The 25802-nt window shown below is 38.8% G+C and overlaps 1 protein-coding gene and 1 long non-coding RNA gene across 3 annotated transcripts; one reads left to right on the top strand and one right to left on the bottom strand.

The window, feature by feature from the left end:
- Positions 1 to 1265: 1265 nt before the first annotated feature.
- On the bottom strand, positions 1266 to 11705 carry LOC129763388 (uncharacterized). Its single transcript, XR_008740905.1, has 3 exons — positions 11503 to 11705; positions 10777 to 11323; positions 1266 to 2177 (listed from the first exon to the last, which is right to left on the bottom strand). It is a non-coding gene; the product is annotated as an uncharacterized LOC129763388 (long non-coding RNA).
- Positions 11706 to 22435: 10730 nt separating this feature from the next.
- LOC129762964 (uncharacterized) lies at positions 22436 to 25239 on the top strand. 2 transcript variants are annotated; one of them, XM_055761603.1, is made up of 3 exons: positions 22436 to 22934; positions 23908 to 24197; positions 24255 to 25239. In XM_055761603.1, exons 1-3 carry the CDS (start codon positions 22878 to 22880, stop codon positions 24361 to 24363), a joined length of 456 nt encoding a protein of 151 aa, XP_055617578.1. In that variant the 5' UTR covers positions 22436 to 22877; the 3' UTR covers positions 24364 to 25239. The 2 variants fall into 2 exon arrangements, 1 of the variants encoding a protein (XP_055617578.1); XR_008740764.1 differs by having other exon boundaries at positions 22436 to 23851; positions 23908 to 25239.
- The last annotated feature ends 563 nt before the right edge of the window (positions 25240 to 25802 follow it).

Raw genomic sequence — 25802 nt, 5'->3', positions numbered from 1 at the left:
GGCATGATTTCTAATTAGTTGCAGGTTATTGGGACATATTTTCCATCTATTTCAGATGCATCGCAGCTTCCACGGAAATCGAATTGTGAGAGTGGGTTCCAGGAGAACCTCGCCTCTGCAAACGAGGCTATCGTTGGTGGAGTTTCTGTCAAACGAGCTTCCAAGACTTTAGAATCTCCAAGTCTATATTACAGGATCACGTTTTGTGAAAGGTGGTATGCTCGAAACTAGAATCTAAATTCAATCGAACTAGTAATTGAATTGTAGTGTGGTTTGAGGTGCCGCATGATAGAATTGCCTAATATCAAATTACTTTCTTTTCCATATTCCATGCTCACCGGAACTTGTTCCGACCATATCTCCGGAATCAGTTGAGTGATTCGAACCATATTCGATAAGGACATCTAGAATTAGAAAACCTCCCATTTGGCGGTTGCCACATTCAAACTGGTTCAACTGGTTCAACAGTATATTTATTGGCAAATTGAGGGTGCCGGTGCCACTCCCATGGGGTGCCGGTTTCATCCGCACTGGTTGGTAAACTCTGTTTTTATGTCAGCTTCTAAAATTGACTATAACTTGCAAAAATTGTCGTTAAAAAGCACTGATATTACTTATATCTCATGGAAAATAATCTAGACAATGATTCTGTGAGGGAAACATAACAATATGCGCCCTCAGATCTTACAAAACAATACTTTCTCTTATGGGGCCGGGTTCACCCCAAGTTCCCCTAGTGTGGGTATTTACGAGCTTTGGAGATAAGCCTCAAAAGCTCGAAAGAGGTGGGTTTTCATTCCAAAAATAGCACTGGAATGAATAATGGAAGATTTTTTTAGAGACCCGCAAAAAATCACAAACATTCAAAGTTGCGTACTCTCATCTAGGAGTGGCAATGCTTCCGACATAAACAACAACCGGACAGAAAACTCCATCATTTTTCTGTTTGCCTCTGTTGGCATAAGTTTTCCAGAATTCCAACCCCCGCACCCACACCTAACCCTTTCGACGGCGATAGTAGCACACAGAGGGCGTTGTTTACCCTCATGTTTTCGCTAGCACAGAAATTCCCGTGTGCCGTTCAGAGTGCCTTGCAGTGGGAAGTGAAAGAGATTCTTCCGGAGAAATGTTGACAAGGCGATAGTGTTTTCCTAATCCTCTTCCTGCCCAGCAACGAGGAGAGAGGCGATTCAGGCGATGAAAACCATTGCTAACATAAACTCACCTTATCAGCAGGTATGTTTTTGGACGACATCTTTCCCCAGCCTGCAGGAAAAGGGTACACAGCACTCGTTCGCTCCCCTTCCTCAGTCTCTCGTCTCGTCTGTTGTGTCCTTACGCGCGTTTACGTCCTGCTGCTTGATGGGGTGCACCGCTGTATTGGTGCAAGATGGATATTGGTGTGCGTGGGCAGATGATGACGGCGGCGGCGGATCCCGCGGCTAGGTTCGATGCAAATTGCTGCACCAGCAATAGTAGTAGCTCGGCAACGGTATCGATTGGTGTAACTCTCTCTTTCTGTTTTCACCTCAGGCGACCCTTCGCGAAACTCAATCACTCACTCCCAGGACACAATTCGCTTCTCGCCCGGTTTGTTTGTTTCGCAATAATGCCACTCGCTGCTGCTTTTGCTGACTGTCAAAGGTTGACAGCGGCAATAATAACAATAACAGCACCACCAGCAAACATCGCCCCCTTTCGATATGTTTACTTTGCTTTCTTTTTGTTTTCTTACATCATCCAGCGAATGAGTGGTAGGGAATGTGGGCGTTTCATACGTGCGCACACACTCTTCGCCCCCGAGGTTGCTTCTTTCCCCAGCATAGACCGAAAATAACTTTGCTTCCTCGTCGTCAACCTCTCTCCGGTCACGGTCTAATCTTCCGCGTCACAATACAACACTCGTATCTCCCCGTATTTCTAATTGATTTCACCTTGGAATAAATACACACACACAAAAAACTACACTACACGAACACGAACGACGAACGAGGCCGATTGTTCATCAACACTTCGAACAAATGGCAGAGCAGCAATGGTGGTGTCTATTTCGCCTGCAGATGCAGATTGCTGCAGTTCCGCCACTGCACTAATGCTCCACTAATCGCTGGCGAAACACGGGGGGTCCGGAAAGACAGGGGGAGCTGCTGTTCACGCTCGATGAAATGCGAAAGTATCTGAAAAGAGGAAAACACAGAAGTGAAATTGGAGACAGACATTATGTTTGGATGGAAAGCAGCAGCAGAGAGTCAAATGCAACGCGCGACGCAAAGAGTTTAGATTGGGTGTGCAGGGACCGACTGTGATCTCCCATTGCCTAGGAATAAATTGTTTCTATGTTTTCTATGTAATCCGCTTTCACATCGATGCAACGACGACGAAGACGACGGAAAGAAACCTTATACAGGCTTACGACACACTCGCATTCTTCCGGATTTGCAAAGAAGCTCTTCCGATGTGTTATGCATCTTTCACATCGTTGCTGCACTCTCGGAATCTACAAATCCGGAATTTGATTTTGCAATCTGAGCCGTCTTCGAACTATTCATGGATAGAGAACACTCGGAAGCTCATCCTAGCCCGCTTTATGACTTGCGAAAATCCGGAAAAGTATAAAATAAAAGAATGTTATATATTTCTTTTAGCATGATTGTTGTTTATCAACATTATCAACATTTCAAAAGGTTTGTATGTGACTAATCCGAAATTGACACACCTATTGGGCATTGCCATTCTCTCATCACCATTAGTAATTGTGCCGTGGAAAGGATGGTTTTATTTAAAAAACGACGGGTGTGTAATGCCGGAGACATAACCCGAGAGACGTAGGACTACACCAAGGCTGTCAATTGAATGGAATAGTAGAAAAACTAGAACCAGATTTGGAATTCCATATCTATGGCGACTTCAATCAAAATAAAAGCATTAAAGCAGTATTCTAGCGAAAATCCCATTATTCATCGAGTTATAGCTATTTTGGTGATGTGGTTTCTAACTTGGTACGGCTATAACAATTAACTTCAAACGCGTTTTTCTAAAAACTAGTTTTTTTTCAAACTGGCGTACACGATATCTCAAGTTCTGCTGAACCAATTTTGAACACAATCTATACGCGTCTCTCTATCCCATGAACCAATAAGAAATAATATTTTTTAAGCTATACTATTAAAAAAAAAACGGGAAACAAGAGAAAAAAAGCGTTAAAAACGGTTTTTTGACACAGAACTGTGTCTTTGATTTCTATATAGCGGGGTAACTCTACGAAAAAAAAGGGTGGATTATATCTATGATATAACCGCAAGGTTGACGTGGGACTTGCATGTATTTGCAATGCCGATTTCCCCAGACACCTGGAGCCGATCTGGCGTGGAGGTAACATCCATACTTCTCACGCTCAAGATCACGAGTTCAATTCTCACTCCCGACATTCTTCCAAAATGGAAGGTAAAAGTGACGAACCAGCCAGAAGCGTTGAAAGTCACTATAATACAGAAAAAAAAATTCCTCAGACACCTAGGTTTAGAAGTCTGTGTTAATGAAACAAATTTCAGTCGGAACAAAAATGCCTCCGACTTGCATGAATCTTCAATGGCAATTTCCCCACGCTCCATGGATTTGATGTATGTATTAGGGAAGCACATTTCAATCGGAAGGAAAATACCCCCGACTTACATGTATTTGCAATGCCAATTTCCTCACGCTTTTTGGATTCCAAGCCTGTGTTAGGGAAACACATTCAGTCGGAACAAAAATACCCCCGACTTTCATGTATTTGCAATGCCGATTTCTCCAACACTGCTTGGTTTTGAAGTCTGTGTTAGGGAACACGTTTCGGTGAGAACAAAAGTCTCCATACTTCCATGTATTTGAAATGCTGATTTCCCCAAGACTGCTTGGTTATGATGGCTGTGTTGGGGAAACCCTAAATCGGGCCAATCAAAACGAGGTAGTTAGGGCGTTTAGATAACGCTTAACATTTTGCAGTTATTCGATTGTTTATCTAATGAAAAATAATATTTCATTAATTGCGATAGAAGTGTAGAAATATTCCTTATCAATTGATGGAAACATCTTTTCGATCCAGTAAGAAAAGTTCGAGTTATAAGCATTAGGAATCTTTCATTTTTTCCTGCATGTTCTGTGTTTAGGTTTTCATTTTACCCCCCATATACTCCGGTTAGACGTAGTCCCACGTCAAAATGTAACGATTTATTAAGTGTTTTCAAACGCATATTACTCAAAATGGTTATTGCGATTTAAATGGGTATATTTTCTTTCGATTGCACTAACCACTCGCTTGTCTCCCCGACGCAACGAGCAATATGTTTGTCTAGATTCGGGCGTTAGCGCACAATGTGAGTTGATGCGTATAATGAGTTATTCTCCATTTACCGATAATAGGCATTTATCAGTTATTGTATCGTATGTTGCCCAATCAATTCGTGCTCAATGCACATTCTTATCGTGTAGATCTTGCCACTAACAATTTATGAAATTGTGGTCCAGGATGTCATAATATCGGGCATGTTGTTTAGTTATGTAAAAATGCAATTAATGAATTTAACTCGCTGCTGATTTAGAAGATCGAAAGGGTATACTCACGTATACCAGATTATGAAAGCTTGAACAGTCGCGATCTTACCGGGCTATACAGTGAATACAAACAATGTTCCGGACAACGTGGTAACGCAGGAGATATTTTTATCTATAATATATTTTTGTAGCTATTTTTATCTATAATATATTTTTGTAGTCATAGATTGATTTGACTCAGGCTTATATATATGTAGGTCTTAACTATTTAGACTTGTGTTTAAAAATGGTACATGATGACTCTTTGTCTTTTTCTGCTTGATTGAATAAACAGAAGAAAAGGGTAGTAATGGCTTTAATGATATTTTTGTGTACATTTTTGAACAGAATGTGGTACCGGATTCACCTACGTTATGTCATCTGACCCGTTTAAATGATACAAGTACATACAGGAAACGGTTTTTTCAGGGCACTCATTTGATGTATCCAAAAAAAAATTTACAGATTTTTAACAATAAAAAACTCAATTTAAATGCAATTACTACACACAATCACAGTCCTATGTCAAGATCCCGTCCGTGCCCCTAGGCTCAGACCCATCAACATTCGACGTAGAACTACGTCTTTCATTAAGGGTGCCAAATCAGAAAACAGGTCACGTTTTTATGAAATAAAGTTAACGCTAATAACTATTTTTGCCGTGAACGGATTTTAGCGATTTACATAGCAAACGAATCGGAAATTCCCTAAGATTTGTTTAATATGCAATATATTAGAATCTCCTGGTTTGTAAATGGTTAAAATACATGAAAACTTTAAGCGTTTCCATTTTTCCATACATTTGTTCTGTCCATTTGTGTGCTTTCCCGAACAGAGCTATCAATAACGAGCAACTTATCGACGAGCAGCGAAGGGGAAATCGTAGGATTTAAAGTCTCCATGAACAAAGGAAAAGAAGAACAACGAAGGGGAATACTAAGAGTATAAACAGTGGATCTCGCTGAGGCAAACTTTCATTCGGCATTGGACTGTTGAGCAATCCAGTTCACTTTGCCTTCGCTGCGCTTCGATCTAAGATCCCACCAGTGGTAATCCAACTGGGATATCGTCGTGTGGTTTTTTCAGTTCGTTTTTGGCGTTATTCGTATCGTGTGTTTTTATTCCCGCGTCATAAATTGGACGCTTCGCGTAGTGTGTGATGAACAAGAAGAAGAGAAAGGCAGGCTCGAGTACTGCAAAAAGCGAACGCGTTGCCAGGGGCAATCAAATTTCGAGCGTCATCTAATTATGCACGCGATGTTGGTGTAGTGAAAAGCGCTCGCACTGAGCCGATCCTTTGCGAGTGTGACACCGCATCGAACAACAGCGAAGTAGGCGACTCCGGCGCGTCGGTCGAAAATGTAAACGCCTTTACCCAGGTAGCAACCAAAATCAAGCTCCCCCCGCTGGTGGTGAAGGCGATCGCTCCTGACAAACTCATCAGCGAATTCGCATCGATGGGTGTTACAGCAGAGTACAAACTGTGTGGCATAATTCAGTCTTTTCCCAAGCAGTTAACATTGTTTGTTTTTCGTCATCATAAGGACTTCATTGGTGCCTTTGACATTGCATGAATGCATTGAACTGACGTTATGGTGAAGGTTGAGCGCCAAAGAATCATTTGGGGAATACCAAGCATCTTGAATGTCGTACTAGAATATTATAAGTTATTTGGGTTCGCGTGCCAGTCGAAAAACTGCCTTCAACTAGGATTGCGCTAATCTTGATCATAATAAAACAATGCTACTGTTGATATCAACAAAAAAAGTTTATTCCGCTTGTTTAGACACCAACAAAGTAAATGTCGTTCTGGAATGTTGTATGTGATAAGGTTTCGCTTGCCAGTAGAAAAACTTCTTCCACTAAGGGTGGCAGCTGCGCTTAACTCGAGCATGAGAAAGTAATGCAACTTTTTTCGAGCCCATAATATAAACAGAATCGTTTCTTTTGAGAATAACGTAAAATGATGAGAAGTGTTTACATTCCTAGTAGTTTCAAGCCACCAATGTATGACTCTGTATGCATGCTATGGCGAACGCTTGTTTGGCGCTTGGTTTACGTTGTACGAACGATGCCTAGAGGTGCAATTCCACTGAGGCAATACTAAATAACATGTAGCATGATATTTGATACTTGCATGTGTTGTCATCGTTGTTGTTTCCTCGTGGTGCCAAAGATATATTGATGTAGTTATGAGATGTGGAATAATGGTGCTGGTGCAACATGTATATAATCGACTGTAGTCGAGTCTATGTCAATTGCGAAAAAGGCCACCGGAATAGCCTTATATGAGGTTATGTCCAAGACACGACCACTTTGTTGATGTAGAACTACGCTGTTATCTTGTTCAAGTCGCTTGTTAATAACTTCTGATATTATTTTACACACAAACTTTTCTCCGCTTTGCGCTCTTCTCAACAGAAGCTCTTTCTATTAACTCTTTGTGGTCGCTTGTCAGCTCTCATCCACCATACCTTTTTTACCGTTCTGGTCGTTTGTCTGCTCTCAGCCACCACAGCAAGGAATCATACTAATATTATACACTGGAGTCGCTTTTTACGCGGGGGATACGTGCCGCGTAAATTTCAAAATCCGCGAAAAAATAAACTGTGTAATTTTTCAAAATCCGTGTAAAAATCTAACAAACAGTGAATAAGTAGTTCAACATGCAACTCATACTCTAACAATTGATTACCTCAATTTTTTTGCATGCTACATTCATGCTATCTGTATCTTCTTTTAATTCTCAGCTAATAATCAGTGATACAATACAAACTTATTTCGTGAAATGTCTCATCAATTAGCATATTGAATTTTTACACGATTAATGCGAGCCGCGTTGAAAAAACCGCGTAAATTCCGAAATCCGCTTCAAAATAAACCGCGTAAATTCCAAAAACCGCGTAAAATAAAACCGCGTAAAAAGCGACTTCAGTGTACTTTGTTCAGCCATGTATCGATTTAAACTTTTTATTCACGAATCTTAATGTCTAGTGAACCTGTTCACGAGTTAATATAGTGTTTCTATGAATAATGGATAACGGTACTCAATATAATTAGCGAGGAAACATAAGAGGATAGTCACGATACTGAATAGTTACGATACATCGGATACAACAGTGATAGTAAAAAAGGATGAAACGAGGCGGCACCGTCTACGTTAGTAATCCAAATTTTATTTCAAACTACTATATGAATAGAGGAGGAGTACCAAAATGTGTACGAAAGTTGGTGGAATGTTTTGTAGGTTCATTGCCTTTATTCGAGACTGACAGCCGTAGGCTGGTTCGTGAGACTTGAGTTTATTCTCGTGTGATATACACGAAGGAGAATTATAAAATAGATTTGTTATATAAAAACACATTGTTCATTATATGCATACAGGTAATCTTCGATATAACGTACATTTCACTTTCAAAATTGTACGTTGTACCGAATTGTACGTTATATCGAAGCATAATAAGGTACTCACAAACGTAGTCTATAATACATTATTGTGTTGCTGTTTTAGTAAAGTTAATGAATAACTTCAATCAGAAGACGAAGCCAGCCTTTCTCATGATGTTTCCCTTCGTAGTGTTGATTAAAGCTTGATTCATTTAGAATCCGGAATCACAAAACCAGCTGTATTTCGGGATTGGTTGAAGGTACAAAACTTGTTTTAGCATCACAATACAGATAATTCAATGTTCCATCAGAAAAAAAAAATCCTTTAAACTTTGGAAATGTGTACGTTATATCGAGGGTACGTTATATCGAAGTTTCCCTGTATATTCAAAAATCACAAGAAATAAACAGATCTTATTTAGCTTTCATAATCTTACATGATACATGCAGTGATATATGCTCTTTCAAGGGAAATTAATTCCGACCAGAACGAAACCCATACAAAAATTTAATACGACCGCAAAGGGTTAATATTTTCGGTCTCGTTTAACTTAGCTGTCATCCTTGGTGGATATAGCTTTGCTACTGGTTCTAGGTGAGCCGATGATAGCCTAGTTTGAAGATTCCCCACACAAATGTGTAGTTCAGAACCTTAATGTCAGATAAATGTAATGATTGCAATGCCCGAGACATCAGCGAGTAAGTAATTCGGTCGCGTTCACAGCTCAATCCATAACGAAAACATGTGTCGACGCAAAGCATGAAAGAACAAACGATGTTCATTGCTTCGTATCTAGAACGATATTGAAAGTCTCCCTCAACGAGATCCAATATTAATGCTCGAGGCAAATATCCCCTTTCTTCTTGTTCTTTCCTTTGTTCACGGTGATTTGGAATCATTCGCCTTCGTTGATCGCTGATAAGTTGCTAGTTATTGACGGCTTGGTTAGGGAAGCTCACAAATGACCAGAACAAATGTATGGGAAAATGAAAATGCTTCTAGTTTTTATTAATTGAAACCGCCTATGCATCAGGGGATTGTAATATATAGCATAAATTTACGATTCGTTCGGTATATAAATCGACAAAATCCGTTCACGACAAAAATAGTTATTAACGTTAACTTTACTTCATTAAAAGTTGAAAGGTCTGAGCCTAGGAGCACGGACGGGATCTTCACATAGGACTGTGATTGTGTGTAGTAATTGCATTTAAATTGAGTTTTTCATTGTTCAAAATCCGTATTTTTTTCTCTTCTGAAACATCAAATGGATGCCCTGGAAAAACCATTTCCTGTATGTACTTGTATCCTTTAAACGGGTTAGATGACATAACGTGGTAGAATTCGGTACCGCATTCTATTCAAAAATGTACACAAAAATAGATTAAAGCCATTACTACCCTTTTCTTCTGTTTATTCAACCATGCAGGAGAAGACAAAGAGTCATCATGTATCATTTTTAAACACAAGTCTAAATAGTTAAGGCCTACATAAATATAAGACTGAGTCAAATCAATCTATGACTACAAAAGTATATTATAGATAAAAATAGCATTATCTCCTTCGTTACCACGTTGTCCGGAACATTGTTTATAATAACTAGTAAGATCGCGACTACTCAAGCTATCATAATCTGATTTACGTGGGTATACCCTCTCGATCTTCTAAATCAGCAGCCATTTAAATTCATTTATTGCATTTTTAAATAACCAAACAACATACTCGATATTATGACATCCTGGACCACAATTACACAAATTGTTAGTAGTGAGACCTACACGATAAAAACATGAATTGAGCACAAATTGATTGAACTATTTGTGTAATATAAAATGTATGCCTATTATCGGTAAATGGAGAATAATTCATTTTACGCATCAACTCACAACATATGTCGCAATAACCATTTTGAGTAATATGCGTTTGAAAACTCTTAATAAATCGTTACATTTTTCTTAGGGGGAACCCCTCAATATAGAAATCAAAGACATAGTCCTATGTCAAAACGTGACCTGTTTTCCGATTTGGCACCCTTAATGAAAGACGTAGTTCTACGTCAAAACATGTTTTTGACTTGACCGAGGTCTGGAATCGTGTAGCCATGGCACAACTTTTTTTTTGAAACCCCCACACTTCATCAGCTTTTAACTATTCTAGTTCAGCCATTCCATGCCAAACCGATATATTGGTTCTCAGATTTTCGTCAAAAATCCAATGGAGTCACGCAATACAGTTCTACCTCATATTCTTCTAGCTCATCATTTGTCCCAACTAGAAGGAACAGCACTTTTGTATGTAGATGAAATGTTTACAAGAAATTACAATTCCTGTTGGAATATAAACATAGTGTGAAATATACACCCACAATAACTTATAAGGCGAATTGAAACAGATAGAGAACATTTTGAGATACCCAATAAAAATATTTGCAAGCAAATTAGAATCAAATTATGGAATGTCCCTTGCATTGTATTTACATGGGTTTCTTATTGTCTTATTATTTACTCAGAAAATATGGACTCATTTTTTCGAAAACCTCTTGGATTAATTCCAGGTGTCCAAAATTCTCATATACTATCCGTCAACTTGACTGTTTGACTTGACAACATTCTTCCACCTACATCGATACATAAACCCTTTACTGTAGCTCAGTGACAACTATCCCATTGCACTTCGATTGCCATCAAACATAAGAACGAGGAGAAATGTAAACACACGCGCACACATGCACCTATCAGAGTTTACCTTTCCTACTGTGACTTCCCGTATAACAGGAAAAAAATCGAACGAAACAGAGAGAAAACTTACACACACACCTATGAATGAACACCGCGCTGAGATTTCACTTTTCGTCCACTGCAACACAACACCTGTGCAGCGATGCGATGGTTGCGAGATACTCTACGACAAACCATCCAAAAGCGATCGGCAGTCGATTCCAATCAGAAGATCCATTGATAATTTTTTTTTCTAGTCGAAATACTGCACCCTACAAGCTGGCATCACTGGTAACACATAAATGGGCACTGGCGCTGCTAATCTCTCGCTCTCGCTCTTTCTACACTGATTTCTTCGGGGAGAATCAAATGTCGTTTTTCTCTGTGTGAGAATACTACACCACTGCGCTCTTTTTTTCATACGTTTGTTGTTCTTGAATGGAAACTACACAAGCCCCTGATAGCGCAGCAGGCGAAGGATTTTCAATATTTCATGATAGTGAAAATTAATCTCAGGGCAATATCCGATAGAGACATCATCACTTCCGAGCACAGTCCGAGTGGACAACTTTCACCTTCCGCCTTTTTTCCTATTTGTTTCCTTCACTAGAGCAGCAGATTCTCTCCATGTATTTCTCTTCTCGCTCTGCAGAAAAAACACTTGGTTACCACCACTCCCTTCACCAACACCAATGATTTCAAGGGAAAAAATGACCACCACCTGCACAGGGCTTCTCACTATGATCGATACCAAATACGATTCATCACCATTCTTCCAAAATTTGAACCCCTGCGAGGAAAACACACAAATCAACCCGAATTTACACAATCATCTTCGACACTGCTGCTGCTGCTGCTCGAACACGGAATACGATACCACACGACGCAAAGAATGTGTCGATATGACGGATGTCTTCTCACCCGTGCAGAAGAGGTGGATGCACGAAGAAGACTACGACGGCGACGGGAAAACTACACAACACACTACACAACCCAGCAAAAGTCAGAGGACGCACAGCACGTTCGATGGCTCAGCACCAACTGAAGAGACGACACACTTTGTGCAAGAGCTTTCGCCAGAGCATCGATTTCACAGAACTATACGCACACATAGATTTGCGTCACACTCATACCACCACCTGGAATGGGGTTTGTCAAGGGTGGGAAATTTCGTGATTTTCTGACGTGTGATCAATGTAAATCATACTTAAGGTGCCCGTACATTGTTTGTCCGGAGGTCAAATATTTGCTACTTCTTGACAGATAAAGTTTGGTTTGAAACAAGGCGGTATAATAAGGTGGAACGTTATGTCAGAACTGCTGTTCAGCAATTACTTGAGTTCGAATTGACAGCGACCAAACGAACGGCTAGAGTTTTCCGAGAAAGAGGATAAATGAGGATAAAGAAAATGGCATGCAATGATGAGTGCATACCGCTATGTGTTTGCTGCGCATAAACGTTGGTTTTGTTTACGCTGTTGGCATCATTGTTGTGTTTCGGTGACTGCTGCAAGTTGTTGTCTGCATTGCTGTTTTACGGAATGTGAGGGTTGTTGCTGTTGCTGCTGGGATTGGAGCGATTGTGGGAGCTTTGCTAGTGGGTATATGAAAGGGTCACTACCGGCGGGCTTGTGCCGTACTGCTCTAAGTTCCATTCGCTTTGGTGGAATTAGTCGTTGGCGACCCATTAGGATTGAGTGATAGCGATACGCTGTGGATATCCATGCATATCGTTTCCCGGCGACTGCTGCTTTAGCTGGAGACTCACCTGATCGTGCGGGTTGTGAGACACAACAGCTAGTTCGCTTGAAACCGGCCCAGCGTATGTATATGTTGGTGTGGACTGCTATGTAGCATGAAAATTAGACCTGCTTTGTTTATAAACAAAAATAGTTGCTGTCATTTTTTATCCCCTCTCGCATCTTCCATGCCTTATCATCATACTGTCGAAAACGAACCACCTGTCAATTCCAGCTCCTTGGTTTGAAATTTGTACAAACACTATTGACGAATTTACGCAAAGCTGAATCAGCTCATGCGACATCTACATTAGAGCTCAGAACCACAAAAGTGAGGGTGTTTGTTTACTTTACAAACTGAAAAGCAACCAACCAAAGTCATAGATAATCTTCGAAAATTTTAAGTTTGATGATGCATACCGGTTATTGATACTATGGTTAATTGCGATGAAATCGATATCAAATTAAGTTAGATGATATCATTGATAATGTAAGGGTCAATACGAGAAGGATTTGCAGTATTTTTAGCGCAACACATGCTACTCATCGTTTATCTAGTTGAGAAAAAATAAAAGTTACAACATTTATACCAAGCAATTCTTCAAAATACACACACCACATTGTAAAATGGCAATATTCTAACCTTTTCAGCGTGAAAAGAATACGTGAAACCGGGAAATTGGAAGATAAATTCTGATTTTTCTCGAAAATTTGAACGAATTTCATACCAGAAAAACAAAATATCCTCATTTTACTCGCTGCGCCATCTGGTAGTAAATCCAACGTAAATACGTCAATATTTGAAGCGCAACAAATGCCACCCATCATTTACCTAGTGAAAAAATGTAAATTATAATACTTGTACCGAATCATTCGTCATATGTTATGAATGAAACAATGTAAAATTATGATTTTCAAACCTTTTCAGCGTAGAAAGAATACTTAAATCCGGAAAATTTGCAGAAAATTTCTGATTTTTCAAAACAAAACAAACCAACTCCATACCAAAAAAAACAAAACATCATTATTTTACTTGCTGCGCCATCTGGTTACTATCAGTTTTAAAAATCAGAAATTTTCTGCAAATTTCCCGGATTCAAGTATTCTTTACCCGCTGAAAAGGTTGAAAAATCATCATTTTACCATGTTTGAGCTTTTGAAAAATGCCCGGAAGTTAGTACTCATTACCTATATTCACTATCAAACATAAACATTTCGAAGATTATCTATCTATGACTTTGGTCCAATCGGGTGTTGAGACCATTGTAAAAAGACAAAAATATAATATTCTTACCATTTACTGATTACATTTAATGACTAAAATGATTTTTTAATAGAAATTAATGAAACTAATCATGACCGAATCGTGCTTTTAAGTGCGCAGAATAAACAAACATTATCACTTTTGTAGTTCTGAGCTCTAATGTAGGTCGCATGAGTTGATTCAGCTTTGCTTGAATTCGTCGATTCAATTATCATCGCTGACCAACCATGTCGAACATCGAACATGAAAAAAATTTGACTGAAATATTTATGGATAGGTTACCATACAAGTTTGACGAACAGACCGAAAAAATATTGGAGGCATCCAATTATTGAATATGTACTTGTCGTTCGGTCAGCCGATAGTTTGGTAGGATCGGTTTGCTAGTGCAACTGTCGGTCGAATATTCTCGAAAGACTGTATTTAATTCGTGTTACATGTTAACATGTGACATCGGAGAAGAAAACGGCGATGGAAAATCAAAAAGAGATTCAGAGTGCGTTGGATGCATCCCACTCTGAGTGATTCACACGGCGCGTTTGTCGGATGCCAAAATTGAGAGCAAATTGAGAGCGAATTGAACTGTCGACCGATAAACAATCGTCGTGTGTGCGTAGGTCGATGCTAGCCAGTACTGATTAAACGGACGGCCGATAGCTGAACAATAGAATAGTTTCAATGCAATCGGGAAGCCTATCAAACTTTTGACGTAGGATTACGTCTTTCGGGAACATATTGGGGTACAAATTGAAAATTGAGAATCGAGCACATCGTGAAAATTGTCTAATTTCAAACGCTTATTGCACAGTGATTTCATGATGGATTGATGAAATTTTTGCGTCAATCGATTTCGGCACTCCATAACAATTGTTTATATTGAAGAAAATAATATATGTCATGAAACTAATTATCGAACAATTGAAAAATCTCAACCCCTATCCTAACGGAAATACTTACTTCTGATTGGTCGAAATTGACGACACATGCGGCGGGTCCCTAACAGAGACATCAAAACCAAGCTGTCTGGGGAAAATCGGCATTGCTCATACATGAAAGTAGAGGGAACTTTTGTTCCTACCGAAATGTGTTCCCTAACAGAGACATTGAAACCAAGCTGCCTGGGGAAAATCGGCATTGCAAATACATGAAAGTAGAGGGAACTTTTGTTCCTACCGAAATGTGTTCCCTAACAGAGACATTAAAACCAAGCTGCCTGGGAGAAATCGGCATTGTAAATACATGAAAGTATGGGGAGCTTTTGTTTTGACGTAGGACTACGTCTAACCGGAAGATATAGGGGGTGAAATGGAAATGTAGGCACTGAACAAGTAGGAAAAAATGCAAGATTTGGAACGCTTATAACTCGAGCATTTCTCAATAGATCGCAAAGGTTTTTGCATCAATTGATAGGAAATATATCTACGCATCTATCATAACGAATAACATTTCATTTTTCTTGAGATAAATAATTGAATAATTGTGAAATATCAAGCATTGTCCAAATGCACTATGTGCCCATTTTTGATTGGTCCATTTTGTGCTCCTCAAATCGTACCGACAAAAACGGGCAACCAGAGCAGCAGCGAAATAGAATGAAGCACGATTGGAAAGGAAAAAGAAAAAAAAATGAACGAAACATTGGTCGCAGTCTCACACATGCGTAATTCTCGAGCCAGCCAGTCAGCTTAAAAATCCCCGCTACGCTGCCGTAACGATCATTCTATGTGTGGACACCGACTGGACAACATCGTTGCTGGACGGGCTGGACGGCGAGGGATCGAGTGCCTTTCTCATGGCAAGAGGGCGGAGGTGGTAGCGCTGGAGTAGAGTAGAGTAGAGTTTTCAAAGGGCCTTCCTCAAGGCTAGAGACGAATGAACTGCAAAAGTTTAAAGCCTCTATAATTCAAGACCTTCCTTCCTTCCGTAACGATCATTCTCATCCAAACCGTACACCACATCGGTTCGCATCACAACACATCAACAAACCAACCCAAGCAGCCATGTCTGGACATGGTAAAGGAGGAAAAGTGAAGGGAAAGGCAAAATCCCGCTCGAACCGTGTTGGTCTGGAGTTCTCCGCAAGGGTAGCTAGGCCGAGCGCGTTAGTAGCAGTGCACCAGTCCACCTAGCCGGCGTTATATAGTTTCGGCCGCCGAAGTGATCGAGTTAGCTGGCAAAGCTACTCGCGACGATAAGAAACCCCGCATTCGGAACAGAGCACATTCAGTTCGGTGGACATCAAGACAACAGGCAGTTGCAGCGAGTGGCGAGTGGCAAACGCAATCACAAAACGGCATCAGGTAGCAGAAGAAAAAAGTTTGTTCTTTATACAAACTGCTTTGGTGGCAAATCCAGAACAAGGCGGCATCGAGGACGTTCGAAATGGTTTTTTTCAAAACCACGAGTACTAAGTTCTCTAAATTGGAACCATTCCATAAAACAAGGCGCTTTTCAGGGCCATTAAACCTTTCAAAAAAGAGTTTAGGAAATACAGTTCAATGCTTTCTAAAACAATATCCAAAATAATAATAAAACACAAATTGATTTTTTCATAATTTGTTTGCCAGGATATGATGAGAATGTGAATTTGGCAGTTGTTCTAAGCTTATTGATAGTTGGGGACTTTTCTGATTATTCAATTTTCACCAATTCTTGAATTGTTTCCAGATTGAAAGTACAGTAATTTACAATTAGTTCGACATTTAGCTAATTGGACGGACATGTAATGCGACTTATTTAGTTGAACATTTTTGTAAACATAGAGATCCAAATTATGACCCCACATTGAAAGTCGACACTGTACCACTGTCATCGCAAATGTTCAATTCCAGGTTAAAATCGCCTCCAATGTGACACTGAGTGGCGCTTCGGCACGTCGCATTGAATGTAATTTACATGTCACGAAGCTGGATGGGAAGAAATTTTCCAACTGTGAAAGCTGTGGCGAGTGGCAAACGCAATCGCTAAACAGAAAGGTTTAGCCGAACAAGATGGGGATATCGAGTGATAACAAAACAATAAACTCTTTAGATTGAAGATAATTTTGTGACCCTGAAAAGGACCCTTTTTAGCCTGCATGTGAATCCAACGAGCGAACAAATCGTAATGAATGTATTTTTTTGTCATCGCTCCCTTTTAACGCTCATTCGTTCGTCTCGTTGGACTCGCCCCTTTGGCTGAGTATGCCGATTTGTCTCTATCCTGTGAGTGTGTACCGCTAGAGTACAAAACGCGCGCTGATGACCACCTATGCATTCCCTATCACAGCCATCATTTTGATTGTACGATATGTGCATACGCCAAAAGTTGCCCGGCGTTGATAAGTACAAAGGTTTCAGAAAAAAACGCAAAAACACAACGCCAAAGGTTCTTTTCAGAACCACCAACATGTTCATAAAGAGTAATCAGTAAACTAATCCATTTTTCAGGAGAAGAAAATCAAACAATATATTTAAAATATATATTTAACAAAAGCTGTCCCCTTTGTATAGTCCTACGTCACTCCGGTTATGTCCCCGACATTACCCACCCGTCTTTTTGTTCCTACCGAAATGTATTCCCCAACAGATACATCACCAAGGTGTCTTCCCGCTCGAGAACGGGCCGTTTGGTTTAAGCTGTCTGTTTTGTTGTGTTCATTTTCACCATAGGAAAGTTTATACGGCGAGAAAAATTGAGGTGAAGAAATATTAGAAAAACTTATTTCCCACATGCTCTACATATAGTATTAGGTGTTGTTAGTGCAATTCAAATTCGCATTGGTTGAACACTCAGAAAATAAATCTCATCAAAGAAAATTACCTTTTCCATTTCAAATATGTTTTCTCTATATGAAAGTAACATGTGTTTACTGACGAAAAAAATTGATAATTGTGTTCGGTATTGGTAATTATCTTATACTACATTGGTGAGTTTTTTTGACGTAGGACTACGTCTTTCATTTCTATACCGGGGTGTAAAATCAAAGTTTCGAAAACGAAAGCGTTACGCCGGAGACCGAGATTTTGAGTGTTAATAGCTCCTAAACAACTGAACGAAATGGTATGATAAACACTTCATTCGAAAGATAAAATGTCTACGCGTTCTATACTTGTTACTTTCCGATCCAAAAACTTGTTTCAATAGTCTTAAATTTGCTTTCAAAATAGGCTATTGAAATCACCAATCGGTATATAAGCGAGCGCCGCTCGGAAATCCACTCAGTTCTAATTGAACAGCGATTGGAGCATGTTGTCGCTGTTTTGGTGAAGCTCTTCATTTATCATGAAAGCGCGGATGAACGGTGTCACCAAGAGCCTGTTTGTGCACCTTAGGCCAGAAGGGAATCCATCAGGAGGAGAGTGATGCTACAAACGGTTCCCCGGGAAGATCTCGAAGCAGCCGCTACACACACACACACACATACACGCACGGAATTCTTTCCGTTTGGATCGAGAAAGATCCGGAAAATAATCTACCAGTTCCTCTAGGAATTTAAAAATACATTCATGTGAAAGAGTTTATTTGAATGTTTTCTATCCATGTAACACTGTGACCAAATACATTAGGTTTTGTGATTTTTCAATCAATCGCAATCAACAGGATAGCTTCTGAAGATTATTCTTCCCCATCAGTAGGATATTTCCGTATCCAATATTGGATGCATAAAACCTTATGCCTCCAACGTAACGCTCTCGTTTTCGAAGTTCTCCAAATATTCATTCATTCAGAATGAATTCAGATTCAACTTCATACAAATGATCTCTAAATCAACGATAGTCCTACGTCACCCTTGCGGTTATACCATAGATATAACCCACTTCCAGTTTTTCTTTGTTTCATCCATACATAACACAGGAGGCATTTCGTCTAAGATCACAGAGGGCGGTTTTCATCGTATCTCGTTCCACTTCGGTGTCTTTTATCTGATACGCACCATCCAACGACTGTTTACCATCCTTCTGTCATAACCACTCGGTAAACACTGGTGGAGAGAACAAACAATACCCAAAAACCAAACAAAACGGCTCTTTTCAGGCCCACCAAATCATTATCAAAGAGTTTAACGATTAATTCTTCAAACATATCCAAAATCAACAGCCTAACGGAATCCTACGTCAACTATGCGGTCGTGTCTCGGACACAACTCTCCTGTGACTTTTTTTATCAGTCCAAACTGAATCGGTGTAGTGTGCGCATATGCATATCGCTCCATATTGATTAAGTCGTCCGACCTATCTATCGGCCGACAAAAGTCTGCAGTGTGCGGGGACTCTGAGACCTACAAAATGTAAGCTAGAGAATGGAATGTAGAAAATTATTTATTTTTTCATTAAAAAATATCAAACAAGTTTTTGAAACAAAATTTCGTTGAAAAAATTTTTCGAAAATAAAAAAATGTGCTTTTTTAATTTTGAAAAAAATAGATATGAATACAATTTACAATTTCTAACAAGTCACCCATACATTTGAAGATCGTGACTTTTACAGGGAAAAAAGTTTTCCAACGACAACTTTTTCATGTTTTTCTTTTTTTGAAAAATAATTATTGATGTTTAACTCATAACATTTTTATGCATAAATTATCGCGATTTGCATGTTCTGCAAACTTTTCTCTATGAAGAAACATTTAAATAACATGAAAGACGCGAGAATTTACACACAAATATGTTACGAATACAACATTACTTTTTCAGAAGTCTCCATACAAAAATTCCATGCGATCCAGAAATAAAAGATAGAAAGTTAATGTCTTCCACAACAGTTCATATTTTAATAAGATTTAAAACGAATACGCTATATCGCTATCTTGATATTAAAAAAAACACATTTGCATTTTTATTCAAAAACAAGTGCTCTGAATTTTAAAATTTTCGATCATCCTGAATACCCCACATTCTTTTTTTTCTCATGTCGAAGCAAAGAATCATCCATTCCACCAATCCATCAAAGAGTGTTAATCAACGAGTTCCGTAATAGTTTAATTCGAAAAATTAACTGGTCCCTTCACTCAGTTCCTGAGTTTTAGTCGTAATGCCCAGTTGCAGTATTAATAACAGGAAATTCACATGCAAATAAATTCGCGTAAGTCAATTTACCTCAATATTATTCATTATTCCGTTACAAAATCATTTTTTCCTATTCCTATTATTTATTTATTATACAGGCAGTAAGGCAACTTATCGAAATGGGTAGGACTGAAAATAACATTTGCTGAAAAAACTCTCTACACATATCCTGCAATCCCAACTTTCATAGTTTTATAGAACTTTTATAGTTTTGGGCTAAGGCATGCATTAAAAAATGGACAATCCGGCGGCCGGACCCAGGCTTCCGTTCAATGCTCACGATAGAGATGTGCCATCCGCTCATGAGCTGTTCGTTCGCTTCCTCATAGTGAGCGGATTCGGATCAGCTCGCAATAAAAAAAGCAGCTCATTACGGAGGTGGAGTTAATGAGCAGCTGAGCTGATGAGCAGTTGAGCTGATGAGCAGTTGAGCTGATGAGCAGCTGAGCTGATGAGCTGCTGAGCTGTTGAACTAAAGAGCTGCATGGATGTGGAGCGCAAAAGCTGCAGAGAGCGTAAATTGTGTGACGCGAAAAGATTTTTCGTCTCCTGCGCTTCATGGTATGACGTCAGTTTGTTTTCGTGTGCCCCTATTCGTACTTTAGCTTTAGCAGAGATGCAGATAGGAGAAGATTTTTGTTTTGAAGATATTCAATCGTTCGTTACTTCATTAAATTTTTCTTATATCGCCAAACAAAATAATAAACATTATTATATAATTGTAAATAAAATTACTATATTGCATTGTTATTTGAACATGACTTGGAAACACAAAAAAAATTTACGCGTGCTGAATACAAAACAATTCAGGAAACCACTCAGCATAAATGTTGATGGTTGATAATGGTATTTTTGGTACGCGAATAATTATTTCTCGTTACGCCTATTAGTGGATTTATTTTTAGATCCTTGGATGCAAAAAAATATCTCAGTAGTTTTACCAAAAAACGTGATCTCGGCCAATATTTCTGAAGGCATTTCATTTGGCTACTGCTGGTTCTTCTGTTGTTTCTGTTCATTTTAAATATTCTTCTTATACATAAAGATATGCATAGTCAATTTTTTCGATTTTTTCTAAGTACTCTATCATTTTAATTTGGTTGAAGACAAACTTACAAAATATATGGACGACGTAGATCTAATCAGTCCTTCTCCCGTGATTATGAGTTATGCGTACGTGGGAAAAACACTCTTTTATATATAACGATTATTAGAAATCATATCAGTTTTAGTTTGTGTAAAATTACAAACTAAATTCGTTTATATTTTGCTTTCCGTCTATTAAGAAAACGCACACTATACAATGTCCCATGGTGATTACGTTTCATATGTAATTGTGTAGACAACCGCAAAATTCAACTGAGATGAAGAGCTGTTCCAAATGAGCAGCTCACATGTATGAGCCGAACGGCTCTGAGTCGCTCACCATGATGAGCTGATTTGACAGATCATCCTGGGTAAGTTTGATGGATAGCGTCGATACTACTCCTAACATCCGAGTGGAGAACGGCAGCATGTAGAAATGAGTCGTTGGTGACCGTGGTCCTTGAGCAATTCCACCTCCACGGAACAGAGGAGAACGAATCGAACCATGCCGCGCCCGGCCAAGGTTTGCGCCCTGCTCCACGACTTTCGTTTCTCGTTTTAGCATGGTGGCAATAAGATCATTGAATAGTTGAAAGGTAAGTCTTTTACGGTTAAAGCTAGGTTTGTAATATACTGTTTCAGCTCAAGAGAACAAATCGACTCTCGGTGTCGGTTGGTGAAGGAAATATTTTTTCCGCGTGTTGCAGTCAAATCCCTTTCCACAGTCCTCTGTATATTTATATAGTTTCCCCTCGCACACTTATTGACGACACGGTCACACCTTTAGTATATATATATACACACCTTGACCTTATCTTAAGCCGGGTTCAGACGGTGCGAGTAAGCATACGAGTCGGTCTAGTCAGTTACTGCAGTGCAGCTACTCACACCGTGTGAACACATCATGCCAGTTAGTGTCATGAGTAATCCGGCGTGCGAGCTACTTCAAAGTTTTTTGATTTTACTCGCACTCGCATCCCTAAAAACGTCAAAAACAGCATTTAGCGCTCGAATCGGGGATGCCAAACGTAAAGAAATGTCTCCATTTTGAAGATATTTCAAAATATTAACAAACTCGAAAATTCTTGGAAAACAAATAAAACCCACATAGTTTCTAAATAAAATCGTTGTTATTTTGTTTTATACTCTTTCTTTTTGAGATAGTTTTCTTGAAAACAAAAACATAAGCCATCCATGAGTGAAGACATCAGATGATAATTCCATATGCCGTGCAAGGATATTTGAGAAAGATACCTGGCATCCCTAATCAAAGATAGAATATCTATATTAAATGGCGGCATCCGTGTTTGTGAGGCAAATTTCTCTATCAGATTAGTATACTTGAAGGCAGTTTTAAACCGTTAAAATTTGAATGAAAATTTCATACATACATTATTTGACCATTTAAAGCACGTGACCCTGATCCTCAATAAACTATTTTCCTATATATTTTTTTTATATTTCCACCAAAACTTATCATTATAGTATAAAGTTATCATCAGACACAATTTTCGTTCAAGATTCACTCACTACTTGCAGAAAAAGTATTGTTCTATTAAACAGAATACATATTCGATTTGAAAAAGTTCATTTTCATTCATAATTTCAATTTTTGGCGCGTATTTATTCCACCTGTAAATCAACTATCATTTTCACTTCACAAATCGGCACAAGAAGCTGCTGTCAAGGCGAAATACGAAGAGATAGTAGTCCGTGTGCATTCTGTTTGTTTGCATGTTTTTTCGTGTTAGCAGCAGCAGTTAAAAGCAAAAAAATGACGCAAAGATGGAATTCGGAACAAAATGAACACTTTGTGGAATTATATAAAGAACAAACCATTTTGTGGAACTGTATGGATCCCAATTATAAAAACAGAGATTTGCGTAAAGCCTCGCTTGAATACATTCGTTCAGAAGTGGGGTTATCGGATACGAAAGAAGTTACAAAAAAATAAAAAATTTACGTTCTACATACAACCAGGAGAAATTAAAAATTGAGAAAAGCAAACGAAGCGGATGTGGTACTGATGAGATATATAAACCTTCCGTCCAATGGTTCGATGCCATGGATTACATCATGAATATTATTCATCTGAAGGAAAAACAAACAATAAGTAATCTAGTAAGTTATTTTCTTCTATTATATAATGCACTATAACACTAAATATATATATACATTACTAAATGATTCGATATTATACTATACTGCAACTATACTACACTATATTATACTGTATTCTCTAATTAATAAATCATATTATTTTGCCAAGTAACCGCTCCCTCGCTATTAAAGTAATGTTTATATTTATCTCTCATTTTCTCTGCAATAGCCTTTGATCTATTATTCATCCGTGAGCGTTGAATGCTTCGTAAACCCTCAATCTCTGACCTCCACTGCCCTAAATTAATTTCAAAATTTATTATGTCTTCATAGTCAATTGTTCCTGGTGGAGTATACGTTTTCGATGCAGACATACGCAACCAGTTGTGTAAAGTACATGCACATAAAACTATCTTCATTGCGGTATCCTCTCTAACCTGGATTGGTTTTCCCAAAATACGAAAACGAGATGCTAAAATGCCAAATCCATTTTCAACTATTCTCCTTGCTCTGCTCAATCTGTAGTTAAAAATCTTTTCTTCTTTAGTCGGTGTATTTTTATAGGGCTTCAATAAATACGGCTTTAATGGAAACGCATCATCACCTACTAAAACGCCATTTTCAGGCAATAGAATATTGTTTTCTAGATGAGAATATAAAGAGCATTTTTGAAATATCCCACCATCTGCGTTACGACCGTATGAGCCTATATCAACATATCTAAAACAATAATCGTGATCCACGATTGCCATTAACACTATGCTATTCGTTCCCTTATAGTTGTAATATTCACTACCACAATTAGGTGGTGCTTGAATTGTGATGTGCTTCCCATCAATAGCTCCATAGCAACCTGGGAAGTTCCACCTTGAATGGAATCCTACTCCTATATCTTGCCATTCTTCCTTATTCGGCATCTGAAAAATTAAAATATAATTGTTAGTTATGATTTCAATTAGAATAGTGTCATAAAATAAAATATTTTCAATTTCAGGAACCATTTCATGCATCAACATCTGGGAGCGATTTTGCTGAAGAAATTACAATAATCGATGAGGAGTACCTCGATGCTACTGATGAAAACAACGCTGATGAAATCCTACCAAAGAAGCCATCGAACAGAAGATCGAAGAAGAAATTGTCAACTGAGCAGTCTACAATACAAGCGGCCGTGAATGAACTGAAGGAACTGAATAATAATTTAACAGTGTCTGCCTCGAGTATGGGAGAACCAGAAGATGAATGTGAGGCAATTGGAAGACATGTTATAATGCAGCTCAGACAGTTATCCCCAATTGATAGAATTGATGCGACAGATGAAATACATGCAATTCTTTCTAGATACCGTAAGAATGCCCTCTGCGTCAGTAGAATGCAATACACATATTCTGATCACGAATATACTGAAACATCACAGGCGACTGTAGGTTTTCCACCAAGATCACCCTAACGTCCTACATCTTCACAATCAAATCAACAGTCGCAAATACTATAACCAAGTCATGCAATATTGTACTATTTTTAAGGATCACTTTCCATACAATAGAACTTAGATAATAAAAAAAGCTACTTACTTTAATAAAATCTTTTAGACTGAAATTTATAGCGTCACATACTTCCGGAATTATCTTAGCTATGGATGCCTTCGAGATTCTAAAAAATATCGACAATAATCTGAACGATATTCCAGAGGAGAGGTACACCAAAGTAATTTCTAATTTCACTCTTGCAGGTATAGCACCCCTCATAAGTGTATCTTGGCGTTGTATTTTTGGAGCAATTAAATCCAATAGTGTTTCCACTTGTTCTGGTGTTACTCTCAACACTGCTCTGTACTCTCGGGGATCATTATCGTAGAGTTCGTTCAGTATTGTATTTGTTGCTCCTTTTTTTTGCATCCAATTCCTGGCCCAAATCCTTTTGCCTTTCTGCTTTTTCCGAATAGTACCTTCAGCTCGAAGTAATTCAGCACAAAGTATTTTTGTAACCGCTTTTGTCACGGTACGAACTACAGTCAGCCGTGTTTTGCTGGACAACATTGTATACGGTATAAACTACGGTTAGCGTGTATTTCGGGATCAAATTGTGTGATAATAAATGCAACTGAAAACCTGAGATAAAAACTGCCAATAGAGATGTCGATTTCGGATCAATTATCTGTCAAATTCTGATCTGATTCCTGTTTCTCATTATTTGATGTACATTTGAAAAATCACCTGGCATCCCTGGTAAACCCGTGCTGTTGTATCTAGTTACATGCCAACAACTCACACTGTGTGAACAGACAAGGCGAGTCAACCGATTGTCAAGCGAGTCCACCGGGTCAGTAGCTGCTCACTGTCAAGTCAGCTACTAGCAACGTATAAATGGGCCTTAAGTTGGTTAGGGGAGCGGTATATGAAAACAGCACGGAAGAAAGTAGAAGGGGAATTATTTGCTTGTAGCGTGAAAGAGACAGACTGATCACGAGCGAGCTTCGGCAATAGCCTATTGTGTTTTGTTTACAAACAAAACACAGTAGACTTCCAAGATGGCTGAAGAGTGGTTTTAGCAAGTTGGCCCACCTTAGTATATACTTCTAGGCGCCTTGGTGCGTTGCTTCTCATCAGCTGTCATTGCTTGCGTTTTGTACTAAAACATTCGCCCGACGCAGTCTGTTGATTTGCAGTCACAATCTAGCATTCGCGTCACCACTTGTCATGTAAACAAAAACAACATAAAATTCGTATGAAAATCTTGTTCTTGTTGTGTCCATGGATCAGCTAAATGTTTTTAAAAACAACACATTGACATATCCGCGCTGGCGGCATTGAGCTTCGTTTACTAGTTTGAGGGAGCGTGAAAGAATAGCTGATTTTCAGTCGGAATGAACACGTTTTCAAAATTAAA

Source organism: Toxorhynchites rutilus, chromosome 1 (assembly GCF_029784135.1).
Source record: "Toxorhynchites rutilus septentrionalis strain SRP chromosome 1, ASM2978413v1, whole genome shotgun sequence".
In the NCBI taxonomy this organism is placed as follows: Eukaryota; Metazoa; Arthropoda; class Insecta; order Diptera; family Culicidae; genus Toxorhynchites; species Toxorhynchites rutilus.
This window is presented reverse-complemented; position numbering and strand designations above follow the sequence as displayed.